The 25,293-nt window shown below is 42.8% G+C and overlaps 1 protein-coding gene across 1 annotated transcript in view; it reads right to left on the reverse strand.

The window, feature by feature from the left end:
- Positions 1 to 20,530, reverse strand: part of LOC311144386 (extended synaptotagmin-2-A-like) — a 64,126-nt gene extending 43,596 nt beyond the window's left edge. Inside the window, exons 1-7 of the mRNA XM_084180402.1 lie at positions 20,024 to 20,530; positions 16,536 to 16,577; positions 15,296 to 15,430; positions 14,925 to 15,001; positions 14,688 to 14,760; positions 13,210 to 13,299; positions 981 to 1,036 (exon numbers count right to left, since the gene is read on the reverse strand). Coding sequence (XP_084036528.1) covers positions 981 to 1,036; positions 13,210 to 13,299; positions 14,688 to 14,760; positions 14,925 to 15,001; positions 15,296 to 15,430; positions 16,536 to 16,577; positions 20,024 to 20,431 — 881 coding nt within the window. The 5' untranslated portion in view covers positions 20,432 to 20,530. The remainder of the gene's footprint in view (positions 1 to 980; positions 1,037 to 13,209; positions 13,300 to 14,687; positions 14,761 to 14,924; positions 15,002 to 15,295; positions 15,431 to 16,535; positions 16,578 to 20,023) is intronic.
- Between the last annotated feature and the right edge of the window lie 4,763 nt (positions 20,531 to 25,293).

Consider the following 25,293-nt stretch of genomic DNA (forward strand, 5'->3'; position numbering starts at 1 on the left):
CAATTAATCAATAAATCAATGTACATGCACAAACGGAGATATTGAAACAAACAAAACAACTAAAGCATTATGAAACGTCTATTCGATCAAATAAGTAGGAAATAAGCCATAAATGTTTTTGTTGACCAAATTCGACACTCATTGACCTCCATACAAAAACTCCTTGCTTGGTGGGCAAAACAATGAAAAAACACCACCTGCTGGAGGGAGACAGATTTTAAGCCGAGTTGGGCCTCTCTCTCAATAGTGTGCAACTGCAGCACGCCCTGCAGGAACGCCCCGAATTGCAGGCCGCAATTGCACCCTTCTCCTCTCTCTTCCTCTTCCTCTCTGACCACACCAAACAATTAATTGAACAGCAGCCATCATCTATGGACCAGCAGTATGCGTCATTGATCAAGTGATTTGTCTTCCTATGTACTTTGATTTTTTCTATAGTTTCTGGGTTATCAGATGATGTTCTTGAACATTACTTTTGATGCTCTACTGCCCTATTGCTTGCCTATGGCTACTTAGCTTCAGCATTTTACATATTGTTCATGTAAGTTTAAGCCATTTCAGTATTGCTACTTATAGCACCCTTTTGAGTAGCATTATATGGGAAATGTGTATTGATTAATTGTGCCAGGGTAATTGTAGCTTATTGTGGATTTATGTTTAACTGTCACTTCTTTCCATTGTTCCTAGAACCATACTAGATACTATTACATCAATGTTCTCTGATGACTGACCTCTGCCAAAATAAAACGGATCAAAGTGATCAAAGAGAAGCCCTTTGGCGGCCATCACCATTCCCACTAAAATCAGCCATACAGTCCTTTCAAAACTAGACCATTTCTTACACTGTCAGTGTTTTTCTTAACACTGGAGAATTTTCGGTGCACTAACGGTGGTTAGAATTGGGGGAGGGGAAGCTGATCCTAGAGCTGTACCTAGGGGAAACTTCACGCCGGAGCACAAAAGAGACTCAGTTTACTTACTTGAGCCCAGGAATGTCTAGTATATTGGTGAGGCCTGTCCAGTTGATTTCCAGAAGCTAGATGAAAACAAAAGAAAGGATTTAGCGGTCTGGAAACTGGAAGAACATGCTGTACATTGAAAGATTAATTAGCCACACCAGTGCTTTTCTTTTTACTTACTTAAGTGATCTAAAAACAAACCACATCTTTTAAAAGGGAAAAATGCAGACAGGGACACCAGGCAGAAAGAGTAGGGATTGATTCAAGCACGTAACTTTATTGTTGTGTGACTCAGTCATCAGAGTGAGGGACAGTGTGTCGGTGCAAAGCTCTTGATGATTAAAAACAGAAGATAGCATTCTGACAATGGTGGGTGCAGCAAAGTGAAACAGAAGCCAAGAAAGCTAATTGCTTTGCCTCTAGCTAAATAAACCAATTTCATCATAAACCTGACATTTTTACACACTAAAAACGACAAGATGGTGTGTCAACACAAGCATGTTTTTAGCTGCAATTGTACCCTATAGTTAGCCTGGTAGAACTAGCTTTACCGCTAAGTTCACCATTCTGTGGTGAACGCAGCAATCAGGTTGGTTCCACCAGGCTACCCTATAGTTAAATACCGTACCTAATTGTTTCACTTGTTTCAGCTGTCTCTTATCTCGCCTACTGTTGAAATGGGGACACACAGCCTTGTACAGTATGTATATGAGTCATACCCAGGTCACTGACACCAGAGATACCGGCCACAGATTGGACAAACACTTAACCTGCTGAAAGATGTATTACAAAAACAATCCTCTTGAACCACTTCCATATACAGGAGCTGTTGTCCCAAACTGCACCCTATTCCCTAAGTAGATTCCCTAGCGCACAACACAGGGAATATGATGCCATTTGGAATGCACACAGGGTCTATTGAGAACAGGGACTGTATTATTCCATGGAAAGTCTCTTACCTAAAGGTTCTGTGAATATAAAGTGTTATAACAATGTTAACATTGCTGCTTAGAGCAAAGGGGGACAATGCCTGTTTGAAATCACACTGCATATTTGGTAAAAGAGAGACACCACAGCTAAGGCAGAAAAAGTATCCTCTCTCTCTCTCTCTCTCTCATTGCAGCAGATATAGTTTTGAGCAAGGACTGACTGGAACACTGCAAGGTAATCAAAGTAGCCATATGGTGCATTTCCACTGCATGGATTGGTACCATTGTTTGGCCAAAATATGTTGCCTTTTGTGTATAAAACTGGTGCTGAGACCCCAAAAAGCCGGAGTCTCACCAGTGCTGCAATAGAGAAGCCGTATATAGCAGGTACTGTACTGTAGCAGTGAACAGGCAGAGCGCACTACAACAAAAAGGATGCTGGGATAAAAACAACCCAATTTGGATAAATATTGGACAGAACACACGTTGGGTTATTTTGACCCTGCAAGTTGGGTCACTTAGTTGGGTTATTGATGTGGGGTACTGAGCTATGACCCACCGGGTCAGATCAGAAGAATGGAGGCATGGCTTAGTAGGGGCGTGGCTTTCAAATATACTGAACAAAAATATAAATGCAACATGTAAAGTGTTGGTCCCATGTTTAATGAGCTGAAATAAAAGATTTTGTGCACTAATTTGTTTACAGCCCTGTTAGTGAGCATTTCTCCTTTGCCGCGATAATCCATCCACCTGACAGGTGTGGCATATCAAGAAACGGATTAAAGAGCATGATCATTACGCAGGTGCACCTTGTGCTGGGGACAGTAAACGGCCACTCTAAAATGTGCAGTTTTGTCACACAACACAATGCCACAGATGTCTCATGTTTTCAGGGAGAGTGCAATTGACATGCTGACTGCGGGAATGTCCACCAGAGCTGTTGCTAGAGAATTTAATACCATGAGTCGCCTCCAACTTTGTTTTAGAGAATTTGGCAGTACGTCCAACCGGCCTCACAACCACAGACCACGTGTAACCACGCCACCCCAGGACCTCCACATCCGGCTTCTTCACATGCGGGATCGTCTCAGGGGGGAAGGAAGTGGTGAGGAGTATTTATGTCTGTAATAAAGCCCTTTTGTGGGGAAAAACAAATTCTAATTGGATGGGCCTGGCTCCCAAGTGGATAGGCCTATGCCCACCCAGGCCCACCCATGGCTGCGCCCCTGCCCAGTCATGTGAAATCCATATATTAGGGCCTAATGAATTTATTTATATTGACTGATTTCCTTATATGAACTGTAACCCAGTAAAATCTTTGAAATTGTTGCATGTTGCGTTTATATTTTTGTTCAGTGTAATTCTTTTTGGCCGTCAGTAAATGTCATTCTGGTTCATGTTCTGTTGTATTGTCATCACATGTTAAGGTTGAGCACTGACACTTTTGTAGATACCTGCTCCCCAGGCACCGGATGTCAATTAAGGCAGCCCCCCGCACCTCTCTGATTCAGAGATAATTCCTTTCCTGGGACTCAAAAGAGGAAGCGACGGCGCAAGTGAGACTGACAAGAGTCGTGGCTGAACAAGGACATGGATAATATACATCTCACTGGTTTTTCCATGCATCGTCAAGACCGGTCGGCAGCCCTGGGTAAGGGGGAGGTGTGTGTGTCTTTCTTAAAAGTTTACACCAGGGTTCTTCAATTCCGGTCCTGGAGGGCCGAAACACCTCTGTTTTTCATCCTCTCCTTCTAATCAGGGGCTAATTCAGACCTGGGACACCAGGTGAGTGCAATTAACTACCAGGTAGAAATAAAAAACAGAAGTGTTTCGGCCCTCCAGGACCGGAATTGAAGAACCCTGGTTTACACTATTCATCTAGATCAGGGTTGCCCAACCCTGTTCCTGGAGAACTATCCTCCTGTAGGTTTTCGCTCCAACCCCAGGTGTTACTAACCTGATTCATCTTATCAACCTGCTAATTATTAGAATCAGGTGTGCTAGATTAGGGTTGGAGCAAAAACCTACAAGACGGTAGCGCTCCAGGAACAGGGTTGGGCAGTCCTGATCTACAGTCGTGGTCAACAGTTTTGAGAATGACACAAATACTAATTTTCACAAAGTCTGATGCCTCAGTTTTGATGATTTGCATATACTCCAGAATGTCATGAAGAGTGATCAGATGAATTGCAATTAATTGCAAAGTCTCTCTTTGCCATGAAAATGAACTTAATCCCCAAAAAACTTTTCCACTGCATTTCAGCCCTGCCACAAAAGGACCAGCTGACATCATGCCAGTGATTCTCTCGTTAACACAGGTGAGAGTGTTGACGAGGACAAGGCTGGAGATCACTCTGTCATGCTGATTGAGTTAGAATAACAGTGGAAGGTTTAAAAGGAGGGTGGTGCTTGAAATCATTGTTCTTCCTCTGTTAACCATGGTTACCTGCAAGGAAACACATGCCGTCATCATTGCTTTGCACAAAAAGGGCTTCACAGGCAAGGATATTGCTGCTAGTAAGATTGCACCTAAATCAACCATTTATCGGATCATCAAGAACTTCAAGGAGAGAGGTTCAATTGTTGTGAAGAAGGCGTCAGGGCGCCCAAGAAAGTCCAGCAAGCGTCAGAACCGTCTCCTAAAGTTGATTCAGCTGTGGGATTGGGGCACCACCAGTGTAGAGCTTGCTCAGGAATGGCAGCAGGCAGGTGTGAGTGCATCTGCACGCACAGTGAGGCGAAGACTTTTGGAGGATGGCCTGGTGTCAAGAAGGGTAGCGAGTAAGCCACTTCTCTCCAGGAAAAACATCAGGGGCAGACTGATATTCTGAAAAAGGTACAGGGATTGGACTGCTAAGGACTGGGGTAGTCATTTTCTCTGATGAATCCCCTTTCCGATTGTTTGGGGCATCCGGAAAACACCTTGTCTGGAGAAGACAAGGTGAGCGCTACCATCAGTCCTGTGTCATGCCAACAGTAAAGCATCCTGAGACCATTCATGTGTGGGGTTGCTTCTCAGCTAAGGGAGTGGGCTCACTCACAATTTTGCCTAAGAACACAGCCATGAATAAAGAATGGTACCAACACATCCTCTGAGAGCAACTTCTCCCAACCATCCAAGAACAGTTTGGTGACGACCAATACCTTTTCCAGCATGATGGAGCACCTTGCCATAAGGCAACAGTGATAACTAAGTGGCTCGGAGAACAAAACAATTTTTGGGTCCATGGCCAGGAAACTCCCCAGACCTTAATCCCATTGAGAACTTGTGGTCGATCCTCAAGAAGCGGGTGGACAAACAAAAACCCACAAATTCTGACAAACTCCAAGCATTGATTATGCAAGAATGGGCTGCCATCAGTCAGGATGTGGCCCAGAAGTTAATTGACAGCATGCCAGGGCGGATTGCAGAGGTCTTGAAAAAGAAGGGTCAACACTGCAAATATTGACTCTTTGCATAAACTTAATGTAATTGTCATTAAAAGCCTTTGACACTTACGGAACGGAATGCTTGTAATTACACTTCAGTATACCATAGTAACATCTGACAAAAATATCTCATAACACTGAAGCAGCGAACTTTGTGAAGACCAATACTTGTGTCATTCTCAAAACTTTTGACCACGACTGTAGATACTTATATGTTTCCCCTTTCATCTGGTGTTAGCTAGTTACTGGCTAGCTAGGTCTTCAGCCAGCATGGAACAAAAGGGGGGGAGGGTCTTTAAAAACTCTGACGCAGTTGTCATGTCAGCACATCCGTCAGTGCTGCTGTGAATGACAAAAAATTGGTTTACTTCATTGATGCAATTTCAATTTTTGAGTTGCTGTATGTATCACCAAATTTGCTTGAGATGATTTTACTGCAACACTGCTCACTATATCCAAGTTTCTTGATATAGCTGTGTCAAAGAGCTGTCACTCAAGTGAGCTCATGAATATAAGCTCCCCGCAAACTCAGCCTGTCTTTTCAAACTTCCCGGTAGTTAGCCATGAGAGAAAAAGTAATTTTTCGCAAATATTTAGAATTTCTATACCCCAAAAATATTATGGGTGGTATTTTAGTCACTCAAAAGGTTGTTTTACATGGGAACAGTGGCGGCTCCTGAAAAAATTCTCAGGAGGGGCAATTTTTCTGATGATTTAGGTGACCTACACACATTTAAAAAAAGATATGTCCAGCAACAACATGAAGACAGGGGCAGCATATAAGTCAATACCAGAAGCATTTATTGACTGATCTCAAAAGTGTTGGCTTACCAGGGTTGGTGGAGCCCTCAGTTTCATCTTTGCCTCGCAAAGCTAACTCAAACACTCCGCAAAACTTCACACACTGGATTAGCCGGCTGAGGATGTGGCGGTTCTTGCTAATGTCGTAGTAAATATATTTGTTATAGTGAATATGGAATATGATATGTTGAGTAAAATGTTGTGCTAAGATCTATTTAGGTCAGGAGCTGGTTATAAGTTCTGTTCCTATCCAATAACAATGGACAAAAGGGTCCTATCTTGTCAGCCTTGTCAGCAGGTGGCCAAGGACAACACCCACGCCATAGGCCTCTCAGTTCTTCCAACTCACGAGTTCTTGCTCTGAGGACACACACACACACAAACACACACACACACACATCATCACTGTTAAACACACACACACACACACACAAAAATCCCCTCTCTTAGGCTGAACATTTGAAGACAGAGAACCCGACTCAGAGCCAATGCAACAGTGACAGTAGCCTGCAGGGGACCTCGCCCAACTCATCAGGACCAATCAGAAGATCAGAACTACTAGATTGAACCTACTTCATTTATTGCATAAAATGTCTGCACACAATGTTTCGGGGCTCTCTTCAGATAATAATAATAATAATAATAATAATAATAATAATAATAATATGCCATTTAGCAGACGCTTTTATCCAAAGCGACTTACAGTCATGCGTGCATACATTTTTGTGTATGGGTGGTCCCGGGGATCGAACCCACTACCTTGGCGTTACAAGCACCATGCTCTACCAGCTGAGCTACAGAAAGTGGATACTCATGGATGCGCATTGCAATTGTAAAATGTCAACACAATTGGAGACACCACGTCATTTTTGGAGACATGTTATTGACAGTAAACTATTGTAGATGCGACTGCTAACTAACTAAAACATTTTAGCTGGCTAGCTAATCATCTTAGCTAAATGTGGGGCAAACAATTCAGTTATTTACCGTTAATTTGAGGGATTGGGGTGAAAGAAATCGAGTTACATAGTGATACTTTACGATATACTGTATTGACAATATCGCAATATTTTAGCGCTAGTTGGCTGTACCTGCACCAAAACACCATTATTGTTCCTTCATAGCTTGTTCTCAATCTTTTCACATTGGGAGCCAATTTGTTTTCAGCACTTTTATTTCCATGACTGATCAAAACTCGTTCTCATGGCTTTCTGATCCCTCTGCAACAGACATATGGTGCGCAATAAAATCACAGTATCGAATCGCAATACGTATAGAATCATGAGACTCGCAATGCTGATGCATATATCTTATCGTGAGGTTCCTGGCAATTCCCAGCCCAAGTTCATTTGCCACAACAAATCTCTTCGCTAGCAAACGCGATGTCTTCTCCAAAACGGCAATGTGTCTCCAGCAATGTTTACTTTTTTGACGTTCTATGGCATCTCCACTTTCCAAGCATATATGACCACATGTAATATTTTGGTAAGTGATGCAAATAGTGAACTATGTAGGGCCAGGATGTAAAATATATGTAGCTGCAGCAATTTCTCTTATCTGATATGGTAAGTAATGGGGCTTAATTTATAGCTCCCTAAGAGTTTGACGAACGGGTCCGTGAACGCGATTCCAGATATATTTACCTCTGAATAAACTGCCTTTATTACACCATATCCACATCCAGTAAACTTGTGATTATCAACACTAACCTCATCGTTGTGGCGGCGGACAGCTAGCCTGTATCCCTCGTCATCCAGTTGAGTGAGTGGCAATGTCTTTTTTCGTTCGTACCAATTTTTGGAAAATCCTCGGGTGTAGGACTTTCCGCCTTTAGTAGAAACCTGTTGAATTATTAAATTTGGTCTGGGAGGTCCTAATTGTTTCGTTGCCAATTTATCTTCATTTGTTCGCCGACAAAAAGGAACTTCTTTCAAACAATCCACTCTTTTCTCAGTTACGTTCATGGTTACGTAACGTATGACGAAAGCGCGTAAGTGCAAGCCCACAGACACCCATTGAGATTGTATTGAAAGCTCTGAAATTTGAAAAAAATAGATTTTACATGGGAGTCTATGACAGAAATTCTGGGCGATTTTCAATCTGACTGAAATCGCCCCAAAAGGGGGTGGAGCCATTTGAAGCACGACTTTAGCCTGATTCGACATTTAGTGGCAGTGTGGCACTGTGGCAGATCAGACGTATAGATTACAACACTGATAACTACTGTTGCCGTGATATAATTGATTAGAAAAAAAATCCCTTCCTTTTCCCGTTTGGCAGTGCGTCGCCCATATCGCCCTATTGAACAGGCCGTCCCTGCATGGGAATCAGAATGACTGTTTGGGACCTTTAACAACAGCTGGGGTGCGATCTCTACTGTTAAGGAAGTCTCAAGTTTTTGCTTGCCTGAGTTAGAATTCCTCATGATAAGCTGCAGAATATAATATTTACCAAGAGAGTTTTCATCTATATTTCGCATAGCAGTCTATTTACCACCACAAACCGATGCTGGCACTAAGACTGCACTCAACAAGCTGTATAGGGCCATAAGCAAACAAGAAAATGCACATTCAGGCACTTCTCGTGGCCGGTGATTTTAATGCAGGGAAACTGAAATCCGTTTTACCACATTTTTATGAGCATGTCATCTGCGCAACTAGAGGCAACAAAACCCTAGATCACCTTTACTCCACACAGAAATGCATACAAGGCTTTCCCTCGCCCTCTCTTTGGCAAATCTGCCATAACTATATCCTCCTGATTCCTGCTTACAAGCAAAGACTCAAACAGGAAGTACCAGTGACGCGTTCAATGCGGAAGTGGCCCGATGAAGTGGATGCTAAGCTACAGGAATGTTTCGCTAGCACAGACTGGAATATGTTCAGGGATTCATCTGATAACATTGAGGAGTTTACCACATCAGTCACCGGCTTCATTAATATGTGCATCGACGATGTCTTCCCCACAGTGACCGCATGTACATATCCCAACCAGAAGCCATGGATTACAAGCAACATCTGCACTGAGCAAAAGGCTAGAGCTGCCGCTTTCAAGGAGCAGGACACTAATCCGGACGCTTATAAGAAATCCTGCTACGACTCATGACGAGCCATCAAACAGGCAAAGCGTCAATACAGGACTAAGATTGAATCCTGCTGCGCCGGCTCTGACGTTCATCGGATAGGGCAGGGCTAGTAAACTATCAGGGATTACAAAGGGTAACCCAGCCGTGAACTGCCCAGTGACACCAGCCAGCCAGATGAGCTAAATGCCTTCGATGCTCGCTTTGAGGCAAGCAACATTGAACCATGCATGAGAGCACCAGCTGTTCTGGACGACTGTGTGATCTCGCTCTCCGTTGCCGATGTGAGTAAGACCTTTAAACAGATTAACATTCACAAGGTCGCGGGGCCAGACGGATTACCAGGACATGTACTCAGAGCATGCGCTGACCAGCTGGCAAGTGTCTTCACTGACATTTTCAACCTCTCCCTGACTGAGTCTATAATACCTACATGTTTCAAGCAGACCACCATAGTCCCTGTGCCCAAGAATGCCAAGGTAACCTGTCTAAATGACTATCGCCCCGTAGCACTCACATTTGTAGCCATTAAATGCTTTGAAAGGCTGTCATGGCTGACATCAACACCATCCTCCCAGACACCCTGGACCCACTCCAATTCGCATACCGCCCCAACAGATCTACAGATGACCCAATTTCTATTGCACTCCACACTGCCCTCTCCCACCTGAACAAGAGAAACACCTATGTGAGAATGCTGTTGATTGACTACAGCTCCCCATTCAACACCATAGTGCCCTCCAAACTCATCACTAAGCTCAGGACCCTGGGATTGAACACCTCCCTCTGCAACTGGATCCTGGACTTCCTGACCGGCTGCTCCCAGGTGGTGAGGGTAGGCAACAGCACATCTGCTAACACAGGGGGGCCCCTCAGGGTGCGTGCTTAGTCTCCTCCTGTACTCCCTGTTCACCCACAACTCCAAGACCATCATTAAGTTTGCTGACGACACGATGGTGGTAATAATAATAATAATAATAATAATAATAATAGGGACTTATATAGCGCTTTTCAAGGACCCAAAGTTGCTTTACAATTGTAGAAATAAAAAAATAATAAAAAAATAACAGGAGTCAAAACAAAACATCAGACTAAACAAAAATATGAAAAAAGAGACGGGTGGGCTCAAAGATGGAAAAGAGTGTGATGTATCAGTGTATGTATTTGTATTTATTACAGTCCATTAGCTGCTGCCAAGGATACTCTTCCTGGGGTCCAGCAAAATTAAGGCAGTTATACACAATAAAAAAAACATAACAATACATTTCACAACACATTAAGTGTGCCCTCAGGCCACTACTCTACTACCACATATCTACAAACAAAACCCATGTGTACGTGTGTGTATAGTGAGCATGTTATCACACGTGTGTGTGTTTCTTCACAGTCCCCGCTGTTCCATAAGGTGTATTTTTATCTGATTTTTAAATCTGATTTTACTGCTTGCATGAGTTACTTGATGTGGAATAGAGTTCCATGTAGTCATTGCTCTATGTAGTACTGTGCGCCTCCCATAGTCTGTTCTGACCCTGGGGACTGTGAAGACCCTGGGTGTCTGAGCTGTGTGCTAGTAGTTTAAACAGACAGCTCGGTGCATTCAACATGTCAATACATCTCACAAATACAAGTAGTGTGAAGTCAATCTCTCCTCTACTTTGAGCCAGGAGAGATTCACATGCATATTATTAATGTAAGCTCTCTGTGTACATTTAAGGGCCAACCGTGCCCTGTTCTGGGCCAATTGTAATTTTCCTAAGTCCCTCTTTGTGGCACCTATCCACACTGAGGAACTTGAAGCTCTCGACCTGCTCCACTACAGCCCTGTCGATGTGGATGGGGGCGTGCTCGATATGGGTATGGGGAGGGTAGGGTTGGGATTTGATATGCCTGATCACTAACGACTTTGAAACAGTCTATAGGGAGGAAGTCAGTGACCTGGCAGTGTGGTGCCCGGACAACAACCTCTCACTCAACTCAAGACAAAGGAGCTGATCGTGGACTACAGGAAATGAAGGGCCGAACACGCTCCCATCCACATCGACGGGGCTGTAGTGGAGCGGGTTGAGAGCGTCAAGTTCCTCTGTGTCCACATCACTAAGGAATTATCATGGTCAACACACACCAACACAGTCATGAAGAAGGCACGAAAAGGCCTCTTCCCCCTTAGGAGGCTGAAAAGATTTGGCATTGGCCCTCAAATCCACAAAAGGTTTGTACGGCCCAGTACATCACTGGGGCCGAGCTCCCTGCAATCCAGTACCTGTATACCAGGCGGTGTCAGAGAAAGGCCCTAAAAAGAAGTCATAGACTGTTTTCTCTGCTACCGCACAGCAAGCGGTACCGATGCACCAAGTCTGGAACCAACAGGACCCTGAACAGCTTCTACCCCCAAGCCATAAGACTGCTAAATAGTTAACCAAATAGCTACCTGGACTATCTGCATTGACCTTTTTTGCACAAACTATGTTGACTCATCACATACGCTGCTGTTATTGTTTATTATCTATCCTGTTGTCTAGACACTTTACCCCTACATATATGTACATATCTACCTCAATTACCTCGTACCCCTGCAAATCAACTCAGTACTGGTACCCCGTGTATATAGCTAAGTTATCATGACTTATTGTGTATTTATTCCTTGTGTTATTATTTTTCTATTATTTAAAAAATAATGTCTCTCTGCATTGTTGGGAAGGGCCCATAAGTAAGCATTACACTATTAGTCTACACCTGTTGTTTACGAAGCATGTGACAAATACAATTGTATTTTATTTTATTCACTTTCATGCTGGGATGACCCAGCAGTTGGGTCTTTTTAATGTAATCCATAGGTTATTTTTAGGAGGCATGGCCTATTGGGGGCATGGCTTTCAGATAGTTCATTTTAGACAGCCCTTGAGAGTAAATGTCATTCCTGTTCATCACGTTAAGTTTCACATTACATATTTTAATAGAAATGTAATAAGATATATATTTTTTGATTATACCAAAGTGGGGAACTCATTAAAGCTACGAAAGTGTCAGTGCTCAACCTTAACGCCTCCAGTCTTCAAAGAAAACCACCCAACTAAGTGACCCAACTGGCTGGATCAAAATAACCCAATGTGTGTTCTGTCCACTATTTACCTAGTGCTGGATTATTCCAGCATTTTTTGAGTGCATGGTGGGGCAATTAGAGCTTCTTCTCCAAGCATAACCTTAAGAGACCACGTACACAGGACTTTGCAGCTGTGCATTCCTGATCTTGCGTAGCCTTCCTAAGGCTGTTTTCCCTCCAGTTCTGGCAACACAGCACGGATAAGGGCTTCGCCTAATATGGTCTCCTCCTATCCACTAGTTGTGTCAGAATGTTTTTATTTTATTTGGCAGTCAAGATCGAACCATTTAAGGAGGAGAATGAAGGGTTGTCCCCTTCACTGTGATGCATTCTGGAGAATATTTTATATAGTCTGTCTCCCTACATAAATGAAAAGAGGGTCACTTATGATCTTTGCAATCCTTTTTATCCTTTACCTCAACCTTTCTTCCATAAATGTGCATAGCTGTTTTCCCATTTTTGGATGACAGATAACAGAGATATAGCATGCCCAAGGCTACAGAAACAGGAGTTGCTGTTCCAGAGTTTGTGGTCTGCTCTCACAGCACCATGTAACAACACTGTGATTTACAGTCTAGCCACTACACACTCTCCTCCTGCTTCCCCTCTCTGCTGTCTGCACTGAGGCTGGTGTAGGCAGTGATAAGAAATCCACCAAAGTAGGACTAGCCTGATCTGTGTCTATTTAAGGCTCCAGTGTCTCCGCTGGGGACTCGTATCTGACTTAAATCGGCCAAATGTTTAGGCAGTACAGAGGCCTGGAGGCTCAGCACTAGAGGAAGGAAGACAGTGATAAAATACCCATTGTCAAACAACTGTCCTGCAAGCAGCTGACGATGCAACTGGCCTGAAATCCAAATGATAGAAAGAGGAAGTGTGTGTCAAGTGTATACAAGGGCTAGAACTTACAGGTTTTTTCAGGAAGAACAGGGACAGAGCTCCGACAAGGGGCATGTCACCTAGCAATGGCTCCATGACTACTCTCAACACTCCATGGAGCTGTGAAACACAAAAGAGGCATTAAGATTAAAAGTACACTCGCTCGCAGTGATAAAACAGAATCACACACAAGACACAAGGTTAAGGTAGCTTTCAGTATCATGGAACTAACACTCTGCAGGCCCTTGACCCACCTAATAAGCTCTATCGGAACATTCCAGAGTGGAGGCCTGGACATTACAAAGATGGCCCCTTTACTGTCATTATTATCAGGCCAACATAACATAACTGCTCTATGTTATCCTCAACTTGCTAAACAAATATTGAGCTAATTATATCTCTCAAAGACAAGTGTTGTGTTGCAGTAAAATCATCTCAAGCAAATTGGTGATACACAAAGCAACTCAAACAACAATGAAATTGCATCAATGATATACATTTTTTTTTTTATACATCTTCCGTTTGGCATGTCTCTTGTGATCCGGTTCACAGCAGCACTGATGGATGTGTTGACTTGACAACTGCGTAAGAGTTTTGAACAACCCTTCCCCCGCTTTTGTTCCATGCTGGCTGAACACCTAGCTAGCCAGTAACTAGCTAACACCAGACACAGATGAAAGGGGAAACATAAGTATCTTTGCCATAGATGGAATTTGTAAAATATATGTTTTGCAAATTAGTAACATATTGTATGAATTGCAATTCGTAACATATTGTTTGAATTGCAATGCGTAACATATCATACGAAATGGAAATGGATGATGGACATCCACAAATTAATACATACCATACGAAATGGAACATAATCCATTTTACATTTAAGTCATTTAGCAGACGCTCTTATCCAGAGCAACTTACAGTAAGTAGTGAGTGCATACATTTTCATATTTTTCCGTACTGGTCCCCTGTGGGAATTGAGCCCACAACCCTGACGTTGCAAGCGCAACACTAATTGGAGTGTTTCGGATTTACTTTCACTATATTATGTCTACCCGAGTCCAGGTTGGTATAATAGGACCCTCCTTACTGACAATATTACAGCTCTTTGTCTCTAAGGAGACAGATTGATTGCTTTTCCTGTCAGCTATGTTTCACTGCTGCTATGCAATGGCCAGTGACATAATTTATTAACACTTGTATTGTTCTACCCTCTATTCTCTCCCACACACATAAGGTCACTGATCACATGGTATGTTGCTTGCAAGTCATTGCAATCAAAAACTAACTGAGCAAGCGGGCATCATAAAGCAACTTTAATATGCATTCACAACATTTATTTGGATTTAACTATCCTCCACTCTTCTGAACAGGGTTTTAGTGACAAAAACGACAATCAAATCAACCATTAGAGTTTTATAGTCCATTTCCGACTGCAAGTGAAGTGTATTTGTTAAAAAACTAAAACAAAAACGATTTTACATTCCTATGAAATAGAATGTATACATTACCTGTATGCTTTTAATACCAGCTTTGCAGTAGTATCTTTTGACGTCCACATCAATTTCAGTATTTCCAACGAAACTGAAAAAACACAATTATCAGCATCGTCAAAAATCCCATGAATGTGTTCATGTACAGTAGGTGTTATTTAATAAAAATAATACAATCACATGACTACTACACACAGTACATTCTATGACAAGCCAAAGGCTAAAATCAGTCCAAAATAGAGATAGTCAGGTCACCTGATCTGTAGGTCCATGATGATCTGACGCTTGTCCACATTCTCTGTGTAAACCTTGACCCCGTTAATCCTCAAAGGCTAAACACAAACACAAGACAAATTACATCACCACTAGGCCTCAGACCCCCCACTTGTGTTTTACCCAGCATGAACTTCGCCACTACTCTGTGACCCTTTCTGGAAACTATTTAGGAGACACCCATCCACCACAGGCACGTGAATAGATAGGGATCTAGGATGCTAAAGCCACTGCCCTTTTGCCCTCCAATAACAAAAGTTCAGCTGTGAGTTGAATAGTGTAAAACATCTCATAAACAGTAAGTATGAGGCAGGGTTAGGTAGAGACTCCTGCTGATAAGTCTTGATGCTCACCTTGTCCCCCATGTCAATCTTGCTGAAACAGAAGGTGCTGAGGTGGGAGTTGGCTCCCTTCACGGCCGGTTCGATAGTCTCGTGGAACAGCTTCTCTATGAACTGGCAAATATACGGCCACATCTGTCTCACAGTCTGCAGGGCCACAGGGAGGAGAACGGATCAGTGAGTTGGCACCGGCCCACATTCTGACCATCATCCAATAAGTAATCACAGAAAATGTAGGAAGCAGAGTGAAGGAGCTGAATTCACTGAATTAATTATTCAATATCAGGGCACATATTCAAAATGTGTCTCAGAGTAGGAGCGTTGATATAGGATCAGTTTTGCCTTTCCATCATAATGAAATAAGACAGGAGGGACCTGTTCCTAGATTAGCACTCATTCTCTGAGACTCTTTGTGAAAACAGGCCCAGCAATATTCTAAAAGTGATGCGAAGGCATTTCAATTAGCTCATCAGTTCCATAATTCACAATACTGGAGAAACTCAACTCATCTATGACATTTTAATCGTCACGTGTTTTATTTCGTTAATAATGTGTACACAATAAATATTTTAAACTTAGGTTTCAGGTCATTACCTTATGGAACGGCTTAAGGCTTAAAGTGGCAATCTGCAGTTGCTACATCTATTTTTGGACTTTTAAATTATAGATATATTATATAACCTTGAAGATTCCTTGAAGAATATAACTTATAAATGCCTCATGAGCTTAGCTCAACTGTCGTTCCCCATCAGAACCCAAAATATAAAAGTTTGCTTTATTCCATTGTTTGTAAACAATGTACGTGTAAACAAACACTGTATAGCCTCAAAACATGGTTAAAACTATTATTTGTATCTCATGGATGGTCAGTCCTTCTATCGATAGCTCTGTCTATGAATTTGAGATTGTTTACATTTCTCCAGACCTATCCCTCAGCTGTTTACCAAAAACAGTGGCAAGGTGACCACCCTGTTGACTGCAGATTGCCCTTTTAAGAGACTATTAAATCTGATTGACTTCCTGATTTATGCATAGAGTACGCTGCAAAAATAGAGCAGCTGTGTGGTTCAACATACGGCAGGGTACAGTACATCCCAATATATCTATATTTACAGCGCTGCAGTGAGGGAGGGGCTACAGTACAGATACTGTTCCAGCGGTATCTACACCGCAAAACCCAGCAGGAAAAAGTAGGTCTTCATCAAAATAGAAGTGGAACATCTGACAGTTCGTTTTTTTGGTGTTATTTTACCTTGTTCAGCCACTCTACTCTTTCTACATCCGGGAAGTTGACCTAAAAGGAAGAAAATAAGATACATGCTCAAACACTGTTTTATTTGCTCATTTTCAAGTACCACTACTCATACTGATTCCATCTTAACAACCACATTGTTGCATTGTTATTTTAACTTAAATAGCTGGTGGATATTCTGCCTTGGTTCAGCAGCAGTCTGGCTGCAGCCTGGGTTGCGTCCCAAATGGCAACCTATTCATATAGTGCACCAATTTTGACCAGGGCCCATAGGGCTCTTGTCACAAGTAGTGTACTATGTAGGGAATAGGGTGCCATTTGGGACACAGCTCTGCAGTCTGCCTGAACCTCTCCTGGCTATTATAAAGACATAACAGTACTGTAGCTGGAGCTATCCACTGAATACTGCACACAGTATGTGCTGTGCATCAGGGGGAGAGCCCTGAGCATACATACTGCCCACACAGCCCACATACTGTACCTACACGTGCACGCACGCACACACATACACACACACACCACATAACACCAGCTTTCATAGACCTACAACCATTATAGTCTAAAAGCAAAACGTTTCTATAGAGGCTGCCACACAGCCTTTTCAGAACAACACAGAGGAAGTGTGCTGTCATGTGTTATCCCCTTGGGAGAGGTGGCACTAGAGGTGTAGCCGTGGCAACAACATTGCATGCGACAGCTACAGGGGGCAGTAATGCCAATGCTAATGCTGGTGAGAAAAGCGCTGATCCAGCATTAGTGTGACAGCATAGAGGAGCGTAGGCTCAGAAAGTGAGAGGAATGGGAAGTAGGGAGATAAACTACGGCTGGGTTTGACAGATTCAGGCCTAGTTTTTTTACCAGCCACAAGTGCCGCTGTTATGCAATCAGGAGAACTCAAATTGACAGGCTTTCCATTAACCTGACACATACTGTAAAGCAACCAATTCACAAAATAGCAGGCAGGGGATAGAGCCTTGCAGATACATCATTTACTCAGATAATAAATTATGAGTGATATCAAATTACTGTGTAAGTGTCAAGAGGCTAGATGTGCATCATGCCTCACAACAGAAATTGAGATGTCATTTAAAATCCAGTACTGTCCATTTAAGTGAATTGAATAAAGATGCTGTTAGACAACTATGGAAATGTATTGGAAGCATTATGGAAGCAACTTGCATGTACTGAATAACATTACACACCTGCATGTATACAACTCCATTAGAGTGGATATCAATGTATCCTACCCCTTTAAGTGTCTCAGGGAAAGTATTTACTTGTTTTCCCGGACAGTAGCTACCTTGAGATGGTTGGTGCTTGTGTCTCATAGGAGACTGAATAAACAGCAGGATCTTACTATAGTGTAGGCAGTATTAAGCAGCGGTCTATGACTCACAGCAGATTTATTTCCCAAACAAACAGGAGCAGTCAGGAGCACTCACTATTTATGTATGAGAGAACAGCATATTTATTCCTGTTCTGTTCTGCTGCTTATCTCTAGGAGAAATCTTTAGGAAAACATTTTTAGATCAGGTGTTACACTGCTGTGTTACATGATCTATTCTTTCCTTTCCACTCACTCAAAGGTACAGTATATACACTGAAACTAAGGGGCACTGGTTGCAGGTAAACACAGATGCAAATGTGGAGATTGTGGACTGTGGAGTTCGATTCCAATCAAAAGAGCAGGATTAGAACACATTCTACTATCTTGACAAGGAGGTGGGCAACTATTACTGTACCTTCATGTCTATGAGATCATCCTATTGACCCTGGTCATTATATAGGGAATAGGTGTATTTCAGTGTGGTGGAAGAACAACTATGTCTGAGTGAGTGTGTCTCCCAGAGGACAGGAAGCTTTTGTATAGCTCCTTGTTTCAGATACCTCCTTCTCCTCCTCCTCCTCCTCCTGCTCCTCCTCCTCCTCCTCTTCAGAAACACAACCCAAGTGTCACGTTTAATTTTTTATTTAACCTTTCTTTTGACAGGGAAGTCACGCTGAGACCAAGGTCTCTTTTACAGATGAGCCCTGTAAATAAAAATATATACATTTCTATACAATAAAAGCACAAGGAGTTAAAAAAAACGAATCCACACAATCATACACACAAAACAATCATGCACAAGTTTTAGCATCTCAGTCTGAGTGACCAGCTGGGACTGTCCAGACTGAGGCAGCTGAGCACCAGCGGTCAGTCTCTCCTTCAGTGCCTGAGGCGTGCCTATGGCAGCCTGCCAACAACAGGGCACAACACAGTGCAGCCAGTCCAGCTCAGCACTGCTAGGCACAGTTTAGCACAGCACAGCACAGTAGTGACTAGTGAACTCTGATGAGAAAACTGTAATATACTGACTCACTGAATCGATGCTGCTGGCAGCTCCTTGTGTGGAGCAGCTCTGAGGCAGACATTTAATTTACTTCTAAATTAAATCATATTTCGAGAGACCTTCCGAGCTAGTTCATCACACTACCTCCAGCAGGCTTCTATACACATTAAAAGGTGCTGAAGTACCCACAAGGACTATTTTTACAGAGCCCTTTGGAAAATTGTGACTTGGAAACGAAGCCACAAGGCATGACACAGTGTGACAATGCCAAACATTTAGGATAAAAATAGGGTGAAAATTGGTCGTGTAACCCCATGTTTTTCCCCTTAACCAAATTAGTAGTCACCTTGGCAGCTGAAAGGGCAGAAGAGACAGACAAAAACTAAAGACTGTCCTAGTTAGACACTTGCTGAGCAACAGATCTCAAGAAGCATATCAATTATAAATCATATTCTCTTGTCATCAAGTATATGCCTAGTAGTATATGCCTAGTCTTCAACTTGATGGCAATTTGGTGACAAGGACCACTCAGATGGCATTATTGTAGGGTTTATCCTATGGCCCTAAATCTTGCTAGACTGAGTTCCAGTCTGTTTATGCCATCCAGTCTGTTTATGCCATCAGAGTGGTCCTTGTCACTCATTGTCATGCCAATGACAGCATAAACAGATCTGGAACCAGGCTAACAATAAGTGAGGTTAGATTGGGTGCATCTTTCAGGCATAATAATGCATGCAAAGTGTTGTTAGTTACCACAACAGTGGCAGGGCAATGTATCTTAAAATAACAGGGTTCCTCTGGGGCTCGGACATGTGTCCCTTCCACCCTGGTGTCCATTTACCATTGTGCCATGCTGTATTTAGAGGGGGCTTAATCTAATGTCACTGCTGGGGACAGCTGCTTGATCAGAGCTTTACAGGTCAACACTGTTCTGTCTTCTGATCAGGTGATGGTTTTCTAAGAAACTAAAAAATGATGAGTCACATTTGGGTAATAGAAAAAACACGTTAATTATATGACTACTACATTTGATTATATCAAATGTAGTAGTCATATAATAATCCACAGAGTGACTAATTTAATAGTGGGATTGTGAGAATATTGAATGCACAATTACAGTATCCCAAAGGCGCCTTTATAACGGCATCTTCATCTTACCCATGATGGCAAATCAGAAGTTGTCAGACTTTGTTGGACAGTTCTCTCCTCTTGTTCAAAGAAGGCCAAGGCTCTGTACATTCGGGTGTTCTTGCTTCCTGTGTTTCTCCTCCACCAGAAGAATATCACAAGCCCTATTAGAAGCCAACTAAAACTGAATTCAAAATATCCCAAAACATATATGGGGAAAATGAGCACGAATGTCTTTGTAAAATGAATCCATGTCTGGGTTAGGTCACCCGCAGACGACCCAGACGTGCCATTGCCGATGTCTGCATGTGGAACTACGTTGGTATTGGGGTCGGTGTGAACATGGCTCGGTGCGTTTTGTCCATTCTCCTTTGATCCAGCAGAGTTCCCATTATGTGCATGGGCACCTCGTACAGCCGTCATTCTGTCTCTTGACATTCCTTCCTTTGCGCACACAGTTTCGATGGATTTTAGAGTAAAGACCTAAACCGAGGATTCTTCTATTCTTTATTAAACTATCACCAATGTTCAACCTCCTGCGCGCAGCGCAAAGACCCCCTATCAACCCCAGATTACGTTCACGTTAGTTCACCCGCATCCAAGCCCATTTTGCCCTGCTTGCTTCCCTAATACCGCGTTGAGTTCGGGTAGTTCATTTGCCATAACTACTGCAGTCTCACTCTTCGAACACACGTGCTCCTCTCCCAGCGCACGTTCGCGTTCTGTACTTCTTCGCAGGTTAGCGTTTTTCGTCATGAATATTGTTCTGGTGGCAGCTCTGCACAGTGGTCACTTGCTGGCACAGCCACAAAGTCAGAAAATCTGATATTAAACCAGTGGAGGCTGCTGAGGAGAGGACGGCTCATAATAATGGCTACAACGGAGTAAATGGAATGGCATCAAACACATGGTTGTGTTTGATGTATTTGATACCATTTCGCTCCAGCCATTACCATGAGCCCGTCCTCCCCAATTAAGGTGCCACCAACCTCCTGTGTGTTAAACCTAACCCTAACCTTTAACCTAACCTTAACCACACTGCTAACCATAATGCCTAACCCTAACCTTAAATTAAGACCAAAAAGCTAATTTTTGTTTTCATAAATTTTTACAATATAGCCAATTTTGACTTTGCAGCTGGCCTAGGGGAAATCATTCAGTTCTGCCTCCAGGACAAGACTCCTGACAATAAACGTCAACTGCTACTCGTCAACTGCTACTCCTTCAGGGAACCGTAGGTCAAGGAAGCTCCATGCGATAGAGTCACAAAATCGCCAGCCTGTGACCGGCAACTTCAGAGACATGCTCATGTATGGACCACTATTTAATAATAATAATCATACTTATTATTATTATTTTAGCTAATTAGCTAATTATTATTATTATTATTGACAACAGTAATCATCTTCATCCATCATCATCTTCGTCACTTTTAATTTAGCCCATTGGTAAATGGCTTTTCAAAACATTATGCACAAATGACCAAAACACTCTCATTCAAAGGTTGACTGAAATAGGCCTAGATCAGGCTTCTTGCAAGTGGTTTGAGAATTATCTGTTAGATAGGACTCAACGCATGATTTCTGATGGGGTCAAGTTTCCTGGATATTACAAAAGGTGTACGGCAAGGGTCGGAAGTATGGGACCTGTTCTCTTTACTATTTATATAAATAATATTGGTCTATCTGTTAAAACGTGTAATATTCATCTGTATGCTGACAACATTGTTATGTATGCCATTGACCCAACTGTTGACCCGACTATGTTAGAGCTGCAATGTGACTTTGTTGCCTTACAGAAAGCCCTGGTTGGTTTCAAACGTGTACTTGAAGTTCTCTAATTCTCGAAAAAAATATCAGATGAACTACATATTTATTCATTGGATGGTTCTCCCATCGATCGGGTTCCCGCCTATAAATATCTGGGCATTTGGAATGACAAAGACTTCATGTTTTAAAAAACATGGATAAGCTAGTTAAAAAGCTAAGATTTAAAATGGGCTTATTTTTAATACATATATTTAGCCTCTCCCTAAATAGCAGGAAGCAGATTGTACAGTCAACTTTCCTTTCTTGACTATGGTGATGACACCTTTTACCAGAATGCAGCAGACACTACTCTTAAACCTTTGGATGCCGTCTACCATAGCGCCCTTCGCTTTATCACAGGGGACAGTTTTAATACTCACCACTGCATCCTGTATCAAAAGATTGGCTGGTCCTCATTAAAGTCCCATCATTATTCCCATTTTGTTTACAAAGCTCTACTACACAAGCTTCCAATTTACCTAACTTCCTTGCTAACAAATAAAATAATGAGCTACCAAACCCGCTTGCAGGATTGGTTAACTCTTGAGGTCCCTCTGGTCTCTACCAATTTAGGTAAATCCTCCTTTTAGTGCCCCCCATTGTTGGAATAACCTACACAATTCCTTTCATCTTGATTCCCTGGTGCCGCTAGGGCAGTTTAGGACTCAGGTATTTAATTAATTTATTGACGATTGCAGTTCTTTCGATTGATTGTAGTGGTTTATTTGTTGAAATTGTGACATTGAGGTTGTGCCTTGTGGTAATTTTTATCATTCTTGTTTTATTTTTAATGTTAATGTTCCTTCCTGTTTGTGAGAAAATATTTGTAGGCTACTCAGGGCACCATTTGGAATGAGACCCTGCTGTTGGTGCTTCTTCTTCTTCTTCAGGGGGGTTTATCGGCGGTTGGCATCCAACATTATGGTGCATTACCGCCACCTGCTGTACTGGAGTGTGGGCCAGCGACATGGAGAAACTAAATCCTATCTGCCAGCCCCGTTGCTCATAAAAAAGATAACAAAATATTTCAGACTTTATCTAATGACGTTCTACTCAATATACTCTTCAAACTAATTTCATCTATCCCCTTCTCCCTCATACTAGATCTCATCCTCTCTCTTTCCCTCTGATACTGCCCACGCTGTAGCAATACATGCTCCACGGTCTCTGTTTCCTGGCAATAATCACACTTTGTTGGATGCTTTCCTATCACATTTAAGGTCTTGTTCAACTGGCTGTGTCTCACCCTTAATCTTGTAAAAATAGCCTCCTCTCTTCTGTCCCTTCCTGCCGTCCTCCCCTCCCCGACTTTCCTCTGTACTTGAAATAAATGCCTGCCCGTAGTATCTCTATTCCACTGCTCCTGCCATCTCTGCACCATCACTATCCATTTCAGGCTTTTCCCCTATGCCTTGCTCATTGAAACTACAACATCAACATCCCCACTACTAAGTGCTTGTTTAGCCAGTACCTGGTTTTGGTAAAGTAGGGGTATAGCTTTAAAACACTAAAGTGCATTATGGGTAACGTAGTAAGTTAACTTTCGTTTTTGTTGCAATTGTTGGGGTGGCGGGGATGTGGGAGAAGCTTTTGTGTTGACTAGAAGGGTGGATTGGACCCAGGAGAGGGATTTTTGAAATCGTTGAAAAACAAACAAACTTTACTCGGTGTGGCGGAGGTTCGTCACGGCCGTGCTGTGAATGGGTCAGAGATGGTAGGAGATCGTGATGGAGAGGAAAGTGAAGCAAGTATGGAACATAGTGGTACAAATAAAGGAGGGAGTAAGAAAGAGAAAAATAAAGCGTGAGAGAAAGGGAGTAGGGGAATGAAGGGGAGCGAGAGGTCGACAGAGGCAGAGAGGAGGCAGAAAATGAAGTTTGAGGAGAGCAACCTAGCTTCCAACGCTAGCGGAAGTTCGGAGGTAGAAAGTTCAGAGGAAGGGCAAGATAAGACACGAGAGGAACATGGAGGTGAGGAGGAGCATAAAGTTATTATGAAGTTTAGGGAGGAAGGGGGAGTTGGGGCGATGAGTCCGATAAGGTTGACGGATGTGATAAAAGAGTTGATTGGGGAAGTTGTTAATGCTAAAGTGTTAAGAGATGGGAGATTGTTGGTGTGCTGTAAGGACATGGCACAGAGGGGAAAAGCTATCGGAGTGAAGCAAATAGGGAAGTGTAAGGTGGAGTCGAGCAGCTGGACTGATCAAGCAGGGAAGCAGTGGAGTAAAGGGGTGATAACAGGAGTGCCTGTGAGTGTTTGCACTAAAGAGGTAAGGGAACATTTGAGAGGAGGTGTTCTAGTGAATGTACACAGATTGCAAGCAACAAGGGGTAGATAGAACGTCTATTCTGTTACATTTCAAGGACCGGGTACTGCCAAATAAGGTAACAATAGGATATATGAGTTATTATGTGAGGGCTTATATACCGAAGCCTTTAAGATGTTATAAATGCCAGAGGTTTGGGCATATGGCAACAGTCTGTAAAGAGAAAAAGAGATGTGCCAGGTGTGGAGGAGAGCATGAGTATGGGAAGTGTGGAGATGGTGTACAACCAAAGTGCTGCAACTGTGGGGGTGCTCATAGTGTGGCATATAGTGGGTGTGAGGCTATGAAGAAGGCAGTGGAGGTGCAACAAGTGAGAGCGGAGAGAAGGGTGTCATATGCTGAGGCAGTGAGGGTGGTCCAGGAGAGAAGGGTGTCATATGCTGAGGCAGTGAGGGTGGTCCAGGTCCAGGGAGATACAGGTTCAAGGGAGAGATGGGTAGGAGCATCTAGACCGGGGATTACGGGGCAGGTGGGCAGCGATATGGTATACATAGAAAAGAGAAAGCTGGTGACGTTCATAGCAGGAGCTATCAATAGCACTGATAAAGTAGAGTCTAAAACGGAGAGGATTAAACTAATAGTGAAAGCTGCTGGGAGACATTTGAGTATGACAGGGTTGACATGGGAAGAGGTTCGAGATGACCTCAATCAGCCGATGGTGGAGTCATGTATTACTGGATCTTAGTTATTGTGGTAGTACTACAATGGAATGCTCCAAGCCTGTTGGCTAATGGGCAGGAATTCAAGCAGTTCATTGTTGATATGATAGCTAAGCCTGATGTGATGTGTGCAGGAAACATGGCTCAAACCGAATGTGGAGTTTATCATACAGGGATATGTAGTGGTTCGTAGGGACCAAGATATAGGGGGAGGGGGGGGGGGATGTGCCACCTTCATAAAGCAAGGAATTCCCTACAAGATGATAGGCAAAGGTATTGAACAGGAGTATGTGGTGGTGGAGGTGTGGCTCAGAGGAGGGGTGCTAGTGGTAGTGAATTACTATAATCCGTGTCAGGAATTGGAAATGGAAGTGCTGGAGAGGGTGGAGGGCCAGGAAAGAAGTAAGGTAATGTGGTGTGGGGATTTGAACACCCACAACACGCTTTGGGGGTGTTCAATTTGATAGAAAATAAAAATCTGGGGTGCCTGAATGATGGCCGAGGGAC

Source organism: Coregonus lavaretus (genome assembly GCF_964263955.1).
Source record: "Coregonus lavaretus genome assembly, chromosome: 2".
NCBI classification, from domain to species: Eukaryota; Metazoa; Chordata; class Actinopteri; order Salmoniformes; family Salmonidae; genus Coregonus; species Coregonus lavaretus.